We start from the raw sequence: 14,015 nt of genomic DNA on the forward strand, positions 1-14,015 counted from the left end.
TAGTGGTAGAGTAAAGTTTATAATACTAGCGCGTCCATAGGCTTATTACAGCAGTAGTAATTCCTAAGAAGGTTAAAAAGTAAGGTAGTAGAGCACCATAGGTGACTTATAGGCGCCTCATAGGCGCCTTATAGGCGAGTCCTAAAAGGTAGGGAGATAAATCATGGGGTTTTCTTAAATAGAGTTTTCTCCCCATATGTATATAAGGAGTAGTCCGCGTAGGCCTAATAGGGATCCGAATCGGACGTTAAGCAATAAATAATAATAATATAACCTTATAATCTGCCCTTACTATCTCCTTGCTTTTCTTAGTTATTACTTAGCTAGCTATTAATAATATATACTTAAGCTTATTCTATTTAACCCTAATACTTATTATAGTTAATATAGTCCTAATACTAGTATCTTTAGTACCTATTAGTAAGCCTTTAATAATAATAATAATAAATTATTTAATAGTACTTATATAAATTATTATTAGGAAGGTATAAGTATTACTTACTTTATATACTATTATAGGTTATTTTTCTTCTTTTATAGTATATTACTAACGTATTATAAAATGTAATAGTAATACTACTTAATAGAATTAATAGAACTCTTAGTAGATTAGTTAGAAGTTAATAGTTTATAAATTAGGAGTCTAATTAATAGAATAATAGGGTGTATTATATAGATAGACAAATCCTTAAGGGAAAAGGAGGAGTCTATATATAAGATAAGGAAGGGGTTTCTCTAGGTATATATAGCGCATATACCTTATAGGCGAGTTTTCCTTAAATTACCCCTAGGTTGTATAATAAAGCCTTATAGGAAATACTACGGTGGATTTATTAATAGGCTAGGTATATAGGTATAGGTTAAGTCAATAAATAAATATAACTAGTAGAGTAGGTTGCCTAATAGATTAACTCTAATTATATTCTAGGATTTACTATAAAAAAGAGAACTATCTAGGTAGAGACTAAGGTCCTTTAAATATATAAGACTACGCCTAAGAAATATACTAAGTATATTAGTACGTTAGTACGTTAATATGTCCTATATTCCTATATTTTTATATTCTAAACTTATAACCTAACTAGCTATATAACTTAGCTACCCCTTATTTTATAGCTTAATTGGTTTTAGCGCCTCATATACTATCTTAACTAACCTATTTATATCTCTTCTTAGTAGTGCTACTACTACTAATATAAGGTCTATAACACTATTCCCCTTTTCTTTATCTTTATCCTTAAAGATATCTTCTATTTCTAAGTTATTTATTAAAGGTATAGTATTCCTATTTTTAATTTAATAACCTTTATTATTTTTAATACCTCCTATTAAATCCTCTATATCTAATTATAATTAGCTAGTAACTATAATTCTTTTACTTAGTAAAAAATAAGATAGAGACCATGTATTAGGAAATAGAGGTTCCTTTATAGGTAAGGCGCGCTCGCTTCTATACCCTAGTTTGGCTAAGACCTAACCTTAACCTCAACTATAAAAGGCCTTCTCCCTCGCTACTTTTGCCCTTATACTTTATCTCCTCTTTTCTTTCCTACTACCGTGCTACCTTAGACTTTAGCTGTTAGCCATAAGGCATTTTTTATCCCCTTAGTGTCTATATAGGTGCTCTACCTACCTTCCCTAATCTCTATATATTTTATACTAACGATTACCTAGCGCTATAACTCTTCGGCCCTTTCTATAGGGTATATTTATACTCTCTCCTGGTGTTAACGCATACTTTAGTCCTATTATATTCCTCCTTTCTTCTCTCCTCTCTTCTCTCTCTTCTCCTCCTACCTATATTCCCTACCGATTAGTGCACTGGAATAACATTTCCATTTATCCTTTTCTTTACCTCCGCCTCTAGCAGTGTTTTAGGCGTAACTATAATATATAACTTAATCCCTATTAGAATAGCTATAAATAGCTATAAGGCTATGCCGAGAACCGCCTAGTAATAGATTATACAGATTATAGCTACTGCGAGCTACAGGACGTATTAGGCAGTATTGTATTATAGCGTTATAATAAAGGCGAAGCCGGACGCCAAAGTAGGTCCTTAGCGAAACTATAGGCTGATACTAGTTACTTAGCTTAATTAAAGCTGCGCCGCTAGAAGCTAGAAGCCTTCGCCCTTTTTAGCGCCTTTTTAACTTAGACCTAGACCTTACTCTTCCCTAATAATTAGAGGATTATATTACAATTAGAGAAGCTACTAGGCTTTAGTCTAATCTAGCCCCTTATTTAGCTAAGGAGGTATAGGTTATATAGGAATATCTTTTATATAGACCTAATACTTATAAGGCGGAATCTAGGGGTAAATAGCTTATCTAGTAGTATAGCCTGGCTTCTAGTAGAGCTAGTATTATAATCTTGCTCTTAGCTAACAAATACTAAAGAAAAATTCGTATATTTAATCTCTTAACGGAGACGGACTTTATATGGTGGCTGTATTAGCTAAAAGGGCGCAGTGAGATAGATATGGGCGTAATCGCCTAATCTACCCGCGCTATCTGCCCCCTTATATTGTTTGTAATATCTAGCTATAGGTAAGGGTAAAAGCGAGGCTTTTATATATATTTAGGAGGTTAAGTAGCGGCTATAAGCTCCGTAGAGTGTGACTAAGAAAGTTCCTTAGATCTAGGAGAGAGATTTAAGGATGCCCTTATTACTTAGAGTGTCTTTTAATGCTTATAGCAGAATTACGGCATGCTTTTTACCTATTTAACCCTAGGAATTATAGTCTCGCAGAGGATCTACAGAAGATTTAGTTTACTGGTATAATTAGGTTAGAAAATAGATACGTTAGCGCTAGCCCTAACTCTAAAAAATAAGGGTAAAGGTATTTCGCTACTAACCTCCTTAATAAGGAGGCTTGGTGTAATGCCCCTATTAGAGGCTAAATGTGCTAGCTTAGTTAGTTAGGTCTTAATCGCAGTTTCCTAATAGGCGTTAATCTTATAATAGAGTTTAAGCCTATATAAACCTTTATATGTTATAAACGGTAATTGCTAACGGAGCGTAGATTATATATTTTAATTCGCTATTAACCTAGTAGGGTTATTTTAGTATAGATGCTATAGATATAAGCTAGTAGTAAAGAGGGGACTAGCGTAGACTTAAAAGCCTAGTGTAACCCGTTCTTTAGAGCTATTGGAAAGGTATAAGGCAATAATAATTTTAATAATAATGGCGGTAGCAATAGTGGTAGCAATAGTGGCATCTTCTTAATACCTTCGTTTTAATTTACAAATTTTACTTAATAATATTAATTTCTATACTACACCCCCTAAAAAACCGAAGGCTTCTTAGTATTATGCGATTACTGCTTCTAAGGCAAATGTAAGTAATATACCTAAAAAAAGGTCGAAAAAGGGGAGAGTACCTCGCTTCCCTTTAAGAGATAATTCTATAAAATATTTGGCCTAGTTATGCTTAGGCAAGTTATTCTATATTACCTTTTTTAAATATTCTACCTAATAAGGCACCTGTAGATCCTAAGGCATTTAATGAGTATAAAGATATTTATAAGAATAGAAGTAACAGCTAAAACGCTAGAGGAAGTAATTAAGGTAATTTAGTAATTATCCCCTTCTTCTTTTCTTAATAACTATAAATATGTTTAACGGCTTGTAGCAAATCTAATATTTATTAAAGATAATATAGCTAACCTAGACTTGGAACCTAAAGCTAAAGGTAATAAAGCTAGTAATATTGGCAATAAAGCTAATAAAGTTGGCGATTAACTAGCACCTTATAGGTTAGGTATATACTTCCCCCCTATATAATAGCCTTACTTAACAATTATTAGGTAGTGGAAATAACCGCAGTAATAAGGACGATAAGGATAAGGAGTTACCTTCTTTAGAGGAGCTGGAAGATCTCTTTGGCACATCTATATATAACCGTCTTAAATCTATAGTAGAAGACGTTAATGAAATAGATAGCCTAACTAAGGGAATTAATATTATGACTATCCCCTAGGCTATATAGAAGTTGGAGGCCTACGTAATAGCTAACTAAGACTCCTTAATAGCCAATAATATAGATAATATTAGTAAGTTATAGATATTAAAAATATTATTATTATAACCTAATAGCCATAATATATAGACAATCTGCTTATTAGGGGGGAGGGTAATTATAAGATAGGGAATATAGAAGGCAAATTATCCTTTATACTAAGGAAGCGGAAGCTTAAGTAGGACGATATTACTAACTATAATTTTAATAACCCTACTAAAGAGAGTAGTGGGGGCGGTAAGGGTAGTAATAGTTTACGTCCCTAGAAGTAATAAAGGCTATTTACCTATTACGAAAACTTGTCTTCTAGCCCCCCTATCCCTCCTATTCTTAACCTTAACTCTTAATACCCGTAAGTTAGCTAGTAAGTAGTATCCACTCCACGGCCCGCCAGCCCTTTGCTTTAGGAGCCTACCCTTCTCTATAGCATTAAACCGCCGTATAATAAGGCTAGCAATTATACTTATAATAAGGACAAGGATAGTAATAGCGGTGGCGTTATTAATAACTGGAGCAATGTTTTAAACCTAAAGCCTATTATAAAGTGTTATACTAGGACTAAAAATAATAAAATGAGCTTAGATGACGAATGGGAGATTGATGATATTCTAGGGGAAAGAATAACTAAGTTAGGGCGTAAATATAAGATAGTTTGGAAGCTTACCTAGGTTTATAAGAGCGGGCTTTTAAATTCTGGAGATGCCCTTAAGTCTTATTAAAGACGCGTCCGGTATGCTAAGGTTAGATCACCATAGGCGTACTCTAAGAAAGTAAAGGGCAGAGCTGCCGTGCGTAAGGGACGGCGGTAATGTTTTAGGATATCCTTGTTCTTAAATAGTAGTGCTCTTTTTAGCTTAAAGGTCTATTTCTAGTTTAGTATTCTTATCCTTAGCGTATTTAGCAGGAATATCTTATAATTACTAGTCTAATAGATTCGAATTCTTTATATACTCTATATAATATACGGCCGTAAAACTCTAATTACCGCCTTGCGTAAGCTACATTCTTACTTAGCCTAGTTACGTTATACTAGAGTCTTAATGCCGCTCTAATTAAGAACACTTCGGCATCCTAGTTTATCTTCTATAGCGGCTTACACGGATAGCTTTATATCCTGCCTTTCGCTTATCCTATTTTAACTTTTAAGTACCTAGTTATTAAAGAAAGTCCACTATAGGGAAACGAATATGCTAGATTAGTATAAATATCCTATTTATTAGTATATAATTTTTAATAGCTTTAAGGACTTCTTTATACTACTTATTTTTTATATAACTAATAAACGCAAAACTACATCTTAGTAACTACTTATTTCTTTCGGCCTTGTCTGACGCATGCGTAATAACCGCCTATAGTAATGGATACTGGACTATCCTTATCTTCTCTTTACCCTTATTTATTCTAGTTTATACTATGCGTATAGAAGAACGCCAGTACTTTAGAGAATTATTATAAGATCTATTTACTACTCCGTTAAGCGTAAATATAGGCCTATTTTTATCCTTAGAAATTCCTGTTAGTATCTACTCGCTAGCAGGGCTATAGACTATATAGATTATTTTAATGTACTTTAGGAGTTTAGGATTGTCTAATAACTGGTAGACGATCTTTATACTACAATATCTATATCCTAATACTGCTTTAAGCCTAAACATTTAATAATTATTAAAATAATATTTTGCCGTTATACGAAACATATTAATAAAATACTTATAGCGGTTAGTTTTCTTCTATAAGAATATAAACTAGTTACTTATATAAACTTTTAAATACTTAAGTGCTTTGGCTGAACTGGAAGCAATTAGCTAAATAATATTATCCCTAACTATTGCTCCTACGGCTAAACTAAAAACGGTCGGCTAAAGAATATAATCCCTAATTGGTGTTACTAGAGTAAGGCAAGGTAATGTCCTAGTTATATTATCTTTATCTATTAGGGGTTTAAGAGGTAATAATTGCGTAGGGGTTAAGGATACCCTTAGTTCCCCCTTAAAGTAGTCTTAAGTAAGTCTATCCTCCACTCCAGAGTATATAGAGGGGGTATTATTATTAGGAGGTATTAATTTTTCGTTAATATCTATTAAAGGGTGAGAAAGATAGAGCTAAATGCTCGTTGTTATATCGTTAACACTAGAGTTAATAGTAATTACCGTCTCCCTAATGCTGTAAAAAGAGTTAAGCTTAGTAGGTATTAATTCCTCGTTAATATCTACTAGAGGGGGAGGAGAAAAATAGGGCTAGATATTGCTTATTATATTATTAACGTAAAAGTTAGTAGTGCTCTTATTAGCTTTATTTAATAATAAGTCTCTAGTGCGTATAATTCGCCTTTAGTTACTTATAGAGCTAATAGCCTAGCAGTTCGGAGTTACTATAGGAAGTTATTAATAGATTTTCGTTACCGGTTATAGAAGGAAAGTATTTATAGGAAATAGAAATGGAGTATACTGAGTAAGTATTTGTGTAAGGGAAGTATAGTGGAGCTGCTAGTACTAAGCGGCTTCCTATATATAGGGCTGCCTAAATCCTCCGTAAGCTAAAGCGCGTAGTGTATACGCCTACAGCTAAATTAAAATATGGTAATAACTTAGAAATACTACAGAAGTTCGTATATAAGGTTTATTATTAGTTATACTTATATCTAAATACCTTATTATATCCTAAGGGAACGGCTTAGCGTTTAAATGCAATAGGGCTAAATAGAAGTAAATGGTGAGGCCTGCTCTTATAGTTCTTAGAGCTTAGAGAATTGCGCTAAAATGGTTAGCCTATATAGGACATTCTACTCTTAATTTTATGGTAGAGACTCGGCGACTAGACGAGTAAATACCCTGTATTTTTAGGCACTGCTTATATAGGTAGTAGTATTATAGGGCACAAATTTGCATAGGATATAGCTGCGTTAATTAGGGTACGATACGCTGCTAATTTCGTAAGGTGAGACAGGTACTACTTATATTGGGCTTTAATTTAAGCGCCTATCTTTAATAATCCTTATAGCTACGCCCTATACGCACTACCTGCTACTTATTTTTATATATTGTCTTATATAGAATCCTATAGGAGCTTCTAAATAGGTTTATTGGTTAATTCCCCTTAGAATTCCTTATTCTTTAGAACTAAAATATAACTTAGCAAAAACATACTAGTTATTATATTTATATTAAACTAACCAGTAGCGCTTCTAATAGCTTTTAGTATACGCCAGCTTATAACCTTTTGGTTTACTTTATTTAACTAATCTTTTCTTAGCTTTTCATTTACGCGTTCTAAAATTTCTTCCCTTTTAGGTAAATTTATATTATTTTAGCCGCGCCTTAAGCTAATAATATTTCTAGCTTCCTTATTTATAAATTTCTGCTAATTCTTATTAAAAAAGGCGCCTTAGCCTAGGCCTATATACTTGCTAGAAAACGCTACTACTGCTTTAGGTTATACTAAACTATATCCCGCACCTACTTTATAGTAGTATTAGCCCTAATATCCATTATGCGTAGTGGCGTTTAGAAATGGGTATTAGTGAAATTACTAGGTCCTAATATATTGTAGCGAAGCGGGGTTTCGCGAATAGAGAATTTTAAGTTATTTAAGTGTCTTGGCTAACGCCACTAGTATTACCCCTACTAGTTTGGTTTTATAAAACTAGTCCTCCTACCTTTCCTAGGGTCGCACTAACTATTTAGCTAAACGCCGTCGGTTCTAGCAGCTGTGCTAGATCTAGCCTACCTAATACTTCTACTACGTTACGGAATATGCAGAAAAACTATATAAGGTTAAGCTTATTAAATAAGTCTAGCATTAGATCTTTCTAAGAAATTTAAACCTAGCTAGCTAAGCACAAAAAGCGGGTTTAAAAAGCTAAAAAGGTCTCTGTCATTTTTATATTTAGGCTTTTATAATTAAGTCAGGCGTTTTATACTTTAAAGGGGTTCTTATAAATAGAAGATAGGTAGACAATTATCTCTTTTCTAAAGAGGAAGGGATCTGCTAAGTCCTATGCGTATTACGGACGTAGGTACGTCTATATATCCCTACTAGTACGGCTAAAGACGTAGGCCATTTTAGCCTAAGTAGTAGGGAAATAATCCGCATTAACTTTAAGCTTATTCTATAATTAAAGCTTCCAATTATTAAATATAGGGTTAGTTCCGTCTGTAAGTAATAAGGGGTCTATAGCCTTCGCGGACTGTACTAATGCTAATACTATATATTAGGCTAAGGTTTTAAAAACTATAGCAAGTCTTTAGGTGTCCGATAACTCTTTACTAGGTATAGGGGGTTCTTTAGCTTTAAGTAGCTCTTAAAGTTATTTCATTTTAGCATTAGCTGCTATAAGCTCCTCCTAGGAGTTTAAGTTAGTTGCTATTTTACCATTAGAGGTATTTAAGGGTCCTACAGCTACTTTACCGGCTGTTATATTTCTTAGCATAGTAGTATAGTTATTAGGGTAACTTTTAATAGGATTCTACAGGGGTTCTAGTCTATGCTTATTCTATAGGTCTTATTATTCTTTTCTATTCTTTAAGTTTTAGTAATAGTCTTTAGGTCTACTTCTATGTTCTATTCTTATTCGTAATCCTATAAATATATTTAAGTTCCTTCTTAGGAAGAAAGCGTGGTTTAAGCTTTAGATAATATTAGCGACTTAGTTAATTAAGGTATAAATATAGTAAGATGGACGCATACAAGCCTATATAATTGGGTTATCTATAAACAAGGATCTAAAGCTAGAGAAAGAAAAGGAAATAAAGGGCGGCACCGCTTGACGTTATATACAATCCTCTAGTTACGTGACAGTAATTATCTAAAACTATATAAAACTGTCTGCAACTGTCCGCTATAATCTACTAGTTTCCACTGGCTTCTACTAGCGCCGTAATATTGCCTATAGTTTAGCCTTCTCCTAAAAGAGAATAAGCTATTTTATAAGTATATAAACCTTTAACGGAAGGCCCTAGGATTAACATTTATAGATCTATTTAATAATTTGCTGTTCTTATAAAGGATATAATAAACTAGGATAAGCTTTATATTGTGGGAGACGGCTAGTAAAATAGTGTCTAATAGTAGATTTAGGTGCTCCGTGGGCACTAAAAGCCTTATAAATTAAGGGCTTACCAGCAGAAGAGAGATCCTGTATAATATTTTGTATAGTGGTCTCGGCTTTATAAGAGAGTAAAGATTAAATTAGCATTATGTAATATGCTAAGGCTTTTTAATTTTAGTATAATTTGCTATAAAATAAAAAATGGTAGGTATTTCCTTATATGGCTCGCTTTGTAGAGTGGCTTGCTTTCCGGTCAGCTACGTTATATAGGTGATATATTAGTATTAAAAGCTTTAATTAAGTTGACTGAGCTGATTTTTGGTGGGGTCTTGGCACTAAAACAACGCTTTTCCCAAAAAGGAAGGAGAAATCTCTTTTCGCGCAATTCTCCGTACTTAAACCCTAGTTACTAGGCCCTCTTTAAGGGGGGCTAGTCTATAGAGAGAAGAATATAAAACTGTTAGGTAAAACCTAAGTAGATAGTTATATAGCTATAAGGTATGGGTAACTTAGGGGTAACTCGCTTATAAGGTATGTACGCTATATATACCTAAAGAAACCCTTTCTTACCTCGTATATAGACTCCTTCTTTCCCCTAAAGATTTGTTTATCTATATAATATACCCTATTATTCTATTAATTGGACTCCCTATCTATATCCTTACCTTATAAAAACTATATAGTCGCTATCTAGGTTACTAGGTAGTTATAATATAAATATTAGTAAATAACCGTATACTCTATAGGAGATTACTTTAGGGTTAAAAAGGGGTATATATTTATTTAGACAGAGGTAGAGGGACAACCCCTAATTAATACGCGGACACCCCCTAATTAATACTCGGATACCCCCCCCTAATTGAGTTTAATTCCTTCCTGATTAAGTTAGAATATCACGTAAATTTAAGTTGTTTGCGAAAATCAAATTATCAAATTATAACTCTCATAACCGTGACACCTCGATTGCGCAGTACCCTGTGAGGCGTCGCGTGAACTTATCTAGGTGCTACTGCCTCTGCTTGATGTCTACGAATTGCCTGTCTACGAACTGCCTCTGCAAGCACGCCCGTGCTCGCGCCTGCGCCCGAGCCTGCGCCCGCGCCCACACCCACCCAGTATTCTGTTCAAATGCTAATGGCTTGCGACGAGTCGATGTATCAACGCGAATAGAGCTAGCCGGGTGGCCGCGGCGGCGCTCAATAGTCAGAGGCTGGGGTGAGGATAGGTAAGGCAAATGCGAGGTAATGTTTTAGGTATGGGCGCGCGACGGTCGCGCATGGTTGCGCACTAATTCGGATTCCACGTGATATTCTAACTTAATCAGGAAGGAATTAAACTCAATTAGGGGTGGTGTCCGAGTATCAATTAGGGGTGTCCGCGTATCAATTAGGGGGTGTCCCTCTACCTCTGTTCTATTTATTTATTTACTCGTTCGCCTAATTATTAATATAAGGCCGTTAATGCTTTTAATTAAAGGTTAGGGGGCCTTAGGATCCGTCTTATGTATATAAGGATTATATAGGTGGGCTCGGAATAGGAGCGTGGTAGCTGTTTACTATAAAGGGGTACCAACAGTAGTAGTTTTTGAGATCTCACTATCCCGTGTGAAACCCTTTTACAGCCTGTACGAGCTTCGGCTTCCCCCCCCGTGTGCGCGCAGCGGTACACACGCAATTTCGCTTTTTTGCACACTAGAGAACTTCAAGTTTAACTCTTACGATTAAGCTTAAATATTAGAGACTTTACCTCTCTTGTAAGTGCACAGTGTCTACGCTGGATAGTGCACTTAACTAATTGTTAGCGAAATTGCGTGTGTACCGCTGCGCGCACACGGGGGGGGAAGCCGAAGCTCGTACAGGCTGTACTACCGCCCTAACGTCTCAACAACCACCCGCACGCTGTGCGGCGTCTCTGCGTTGGCTCCGCTGAATCCGAAGACTAGTAGGTTCGTAGCCGTCACCTCGTACAGGTGCAGAGTCCGATTTCCACGGCCATATTTTTAATATCTAGTGGTAGAAAATATATTTAAATATAGTGAGTTTTAGTGGGACTTCGACAAAAGAGATTTTTAACATGGGACTGTAAATACTAGACTCTGAAAAAAGTCGCTCGCTCGAATGTATATCTGCAAGGAGCTTCATATTTTTTTTAAAGCTCTAGAATTTATTGCGTAGTTGTTGCATAGTAATTTGGCAGGGAGTGTCATTTTTAACACGTGCTTGGCACGGAGACTTTTGACGAGGGGACTGTAACTATGTGTTCGTCTGGCGTCCCCCCTGGCGAGTCTCTTGCGCCCCTTTACCTCAGTAAGCTCAACACGATTCCGTTGGTGCGGAGTCAATCGGTTCGCAAGCGAATGACGCACTTATAGTCCTTTCCCAAGGAACTCAAAATCTACTTTAGGAAAGAGGCACGACAGCAGGTTAGTGATTCGTTTCACGAACGAGGCGTAAGTTCTACTTGCCTGAGCACGGACTGAAATTTTAACTTGGAGACCTGAGTGGCGCACCAAAGTGGATTTGCCCGGTCTTTTGGCTTACTTACCCCATGGCTGCTGCGGAGCGGGAGAGATAAAAATCATCCATATCTGCACATAATTAGATGAAACTGCTTTTGTACCACTACGCCTGTTTAGATTATATAGCAGATTTGGCTTTGTTAGGGGAGTTAGTTATGCTATATAAGCTCTTGAGAGATATTAATCGTGCTGGTTGAATCTCCCGTAGAGAGCGGTCTTTTAGGCATTCCTCGAAGGTGGGGGAGTGTTTTATGATGATCCTACTTCGTACCCGAGGACACGCCTACCCGCCGCCACCGCCGCTACTGCATGGAACACAGCGAGCGCTAACGATTCGTGGACGTACGGAATCCTGACATAGACGCCTAAATGGACTGGGAACCTCTAGGCTGAGCGGGCCGATCTTTCGAGACCGCTCACGCTTCGTGTGAGCATGAGCTCAAATTTGGCTGAAAAGGGGTCGAAACGGATGGAGACATTTGGATGATTTAAATAATAAATAATCTGATAACTCTTCACCAAATGAATATCTTTTAAGAAAGATTCGTAAAATATCCACGACTGAACTGGTGGCAAGACCTCAATCGCAATATCACGCGCGGGAAAATTGATTGGACTCCTTGTAAGCCAAGGAGGACAAAATAAGTATCATCCAATAATAACACATTTGGCTGAGACGAGATGGACTAGGGTGGGGCCCGCGTCTTCGTTTTTAATTGGACGAACCACCAACCTCAAGAACAAGTCTGATCAAGAAGCGGAGACACACACCACATATGCGTCAACTTCCGGTTTTAAAGATATTTGATTGGGCAGACACAGAATTTCCTTAGGCAACTCAACCACCCGAAAGCTTTGACCCTCACGCAAGGAGGTGCGAGCTTTTGACAATCTCACCGGTCAAACTCGATCATGACGCAAGGAGGTGCGAGCTTTTGACAATCTCACCGGTCAAACTCGATCATGGAAACAGAGCCCCGAACATGCGGCTAAGGCAACCGTTCTCCATAATCCTTGGAAATACACATTTTTGAGATAGTTGTAAGTAACAAGAGAGGTTTTTCTTTTTTGTTAGGGTTAATAGGCTTGGATATTGTTCTTTGAGGGTTGCTCGGGGGTAACACAAACATTGCTTAGGAAGGCTGGTCAGTTGTGCAAAATTTGATAGGACAAACGGAAGTCCAGCATTGCCAATGATGTGAAGGACTTTAGGCTTGCCAATTGTATGTGCCTCAGGCTGAACCTAGCTAGGCAAGGTTTCATGCCTTCCGCGCGTTTCTTCCGTTCTGCGCCCGTCACTCTTTTTCCCATCCTCGACAACTCATACACTCCTGTTTCACGGAATCAATAGGACCATTTACGTTGATAACACCGTCTGCCCCATATCTCAAGATATACCACAAATCACTGATTCCAGTGACTCGACATTCCATCGTTACCAATCCAATTGTGCAATTATCGCTAATGGAAGCTCCTCTACACCTCTCCACCCGGGCCCTTGTCATACATTCCATGGATACCAAGGGGGAAAATAAGCTCGGTGCGGCTACTGGAGGTTAGGGAAGAATACTATTTGATCTCTTTTCACCGGAGTAACTTCGTCCTTTAGAAACATGCAACAGTTGAAGGGGGGTAAGTGCTCGCAACCTGTGGTTGAACATGACTAGATGTAAAAGGAGTAGTGGATGTATAAACCAAAGGTAAGAACAATACACTCTGTACAAAGCAGGTCGCCATCTTGGCTAATATATGCCTTATAAATATAGAAAACACTGGCGATGGTACCTACCAAACATGGAACCTGATGATCGAAGGCACAGACTCATCCCACGACACCCAGCTACATGAATGTGCTAAACGTTAATATTCCACTGGTTCTCACGATCTAGAATCCAATTACATTTGGAAATCCCATGAAACGATGTCGACCAAACAAGGGAAAGGAGCATACGGAACGGCACTTTGCGAGAGAAAGACACGATACGACTTAGATGATGCTCTGGTATTAGAGGGTGGCGCGCACCGCATTTCCGAGGCAGCACAGCATAAGGTGAAAATGACCTTTTACTTTGGTAGTTGGGAAGACCGGTCTATGAAAGATACCGTCACTGACCTTCGATATCTAGTCCGCTTTTCTTCCAAAACTCGGCTATACAAAGGATCGGAAGTTTCTAACGGCCATATCATCTTGCGGCAAGATGCTACGCGCTGAGAATATCAAAAATTATACAGCCCCACCACAAGTTTTCCTGGTCATTTTGGCGGTCTCGATCAATGACAAGTAACAATTCTACGTACTAGAAATCACTCGACCGAACTTGGTGGAATATTGCACCGTATACTGAACTCTTTGGTGGGCAATCGTAGTCGTGGAGTTGATTGAGATTCATTGAAGCAGATTTCATGGATCAAGACAACAGCGGCGCT

The 14,015-nt window shown here is 37.0% G+C and overlaps 1 protein-coding gene across 1 annotated transcript; it reads right to left on the bottom strand.

Annotated features, from left to right (window-relative positions):
* Positions 1-12,842: 12,842 nt before the first annotated feature.
* On the bottom strand, positions 12,843-13,638 carry K441DRAFT_78094 (uncharacterized protein). Its single transcript, XM_067654447.1, has 2 exons — positions 13,378-13,638; positions 12,843-13,134 (listed from the first exon to the last, which is right to left on the bottom strand). The coding sequence occupies exons 1-2, from the start codon at positions 13,412-13,414 to the stop codon at positions 12,884-12,886; spliced, it is 288 nt and encodes a 95-aa protein (XP_067504779.1). The 5' UTR covers positions 13,415-13,638; the 3' UTR covers positions 12,843-12,883.
* Positions 13,639-14,015: the final 377 nt, after the last annotated feature.

The sequence above is a fragment of the Cenococcum geophilum genome (assembly GCF_001692895.1).
Source record: "Cenococcum geophilum 1.58 unplaced genomic scaffold K441scaffold_17, whole genome shotgun sequence".
Taxonomy (NCBI): domain Eukaryota; kingdom Fungi; phylum Ascomycota; class Dothideomycetes; order Gloniales; family Gloniaceae; genus Cenococcum; species Cenococcum geophilum.

Excerpts from the sequence above, each read along its gene's own strand:
- K441DRAFT_78094 (XM_067654447.1), bottom strand. The coding sequence starts at position 13,414 with ATGAGTCTGTGCCTTCGATCATCAGGTTCCATGTTTG. Across the intron at positions 13,135-13,377 it reads ATCATCAGGTTCCATGTTTG|CCGCACCGAGCTTATTTTCC; the intron begins GTAGGTACCATC and ends AACCTCCAGTAG.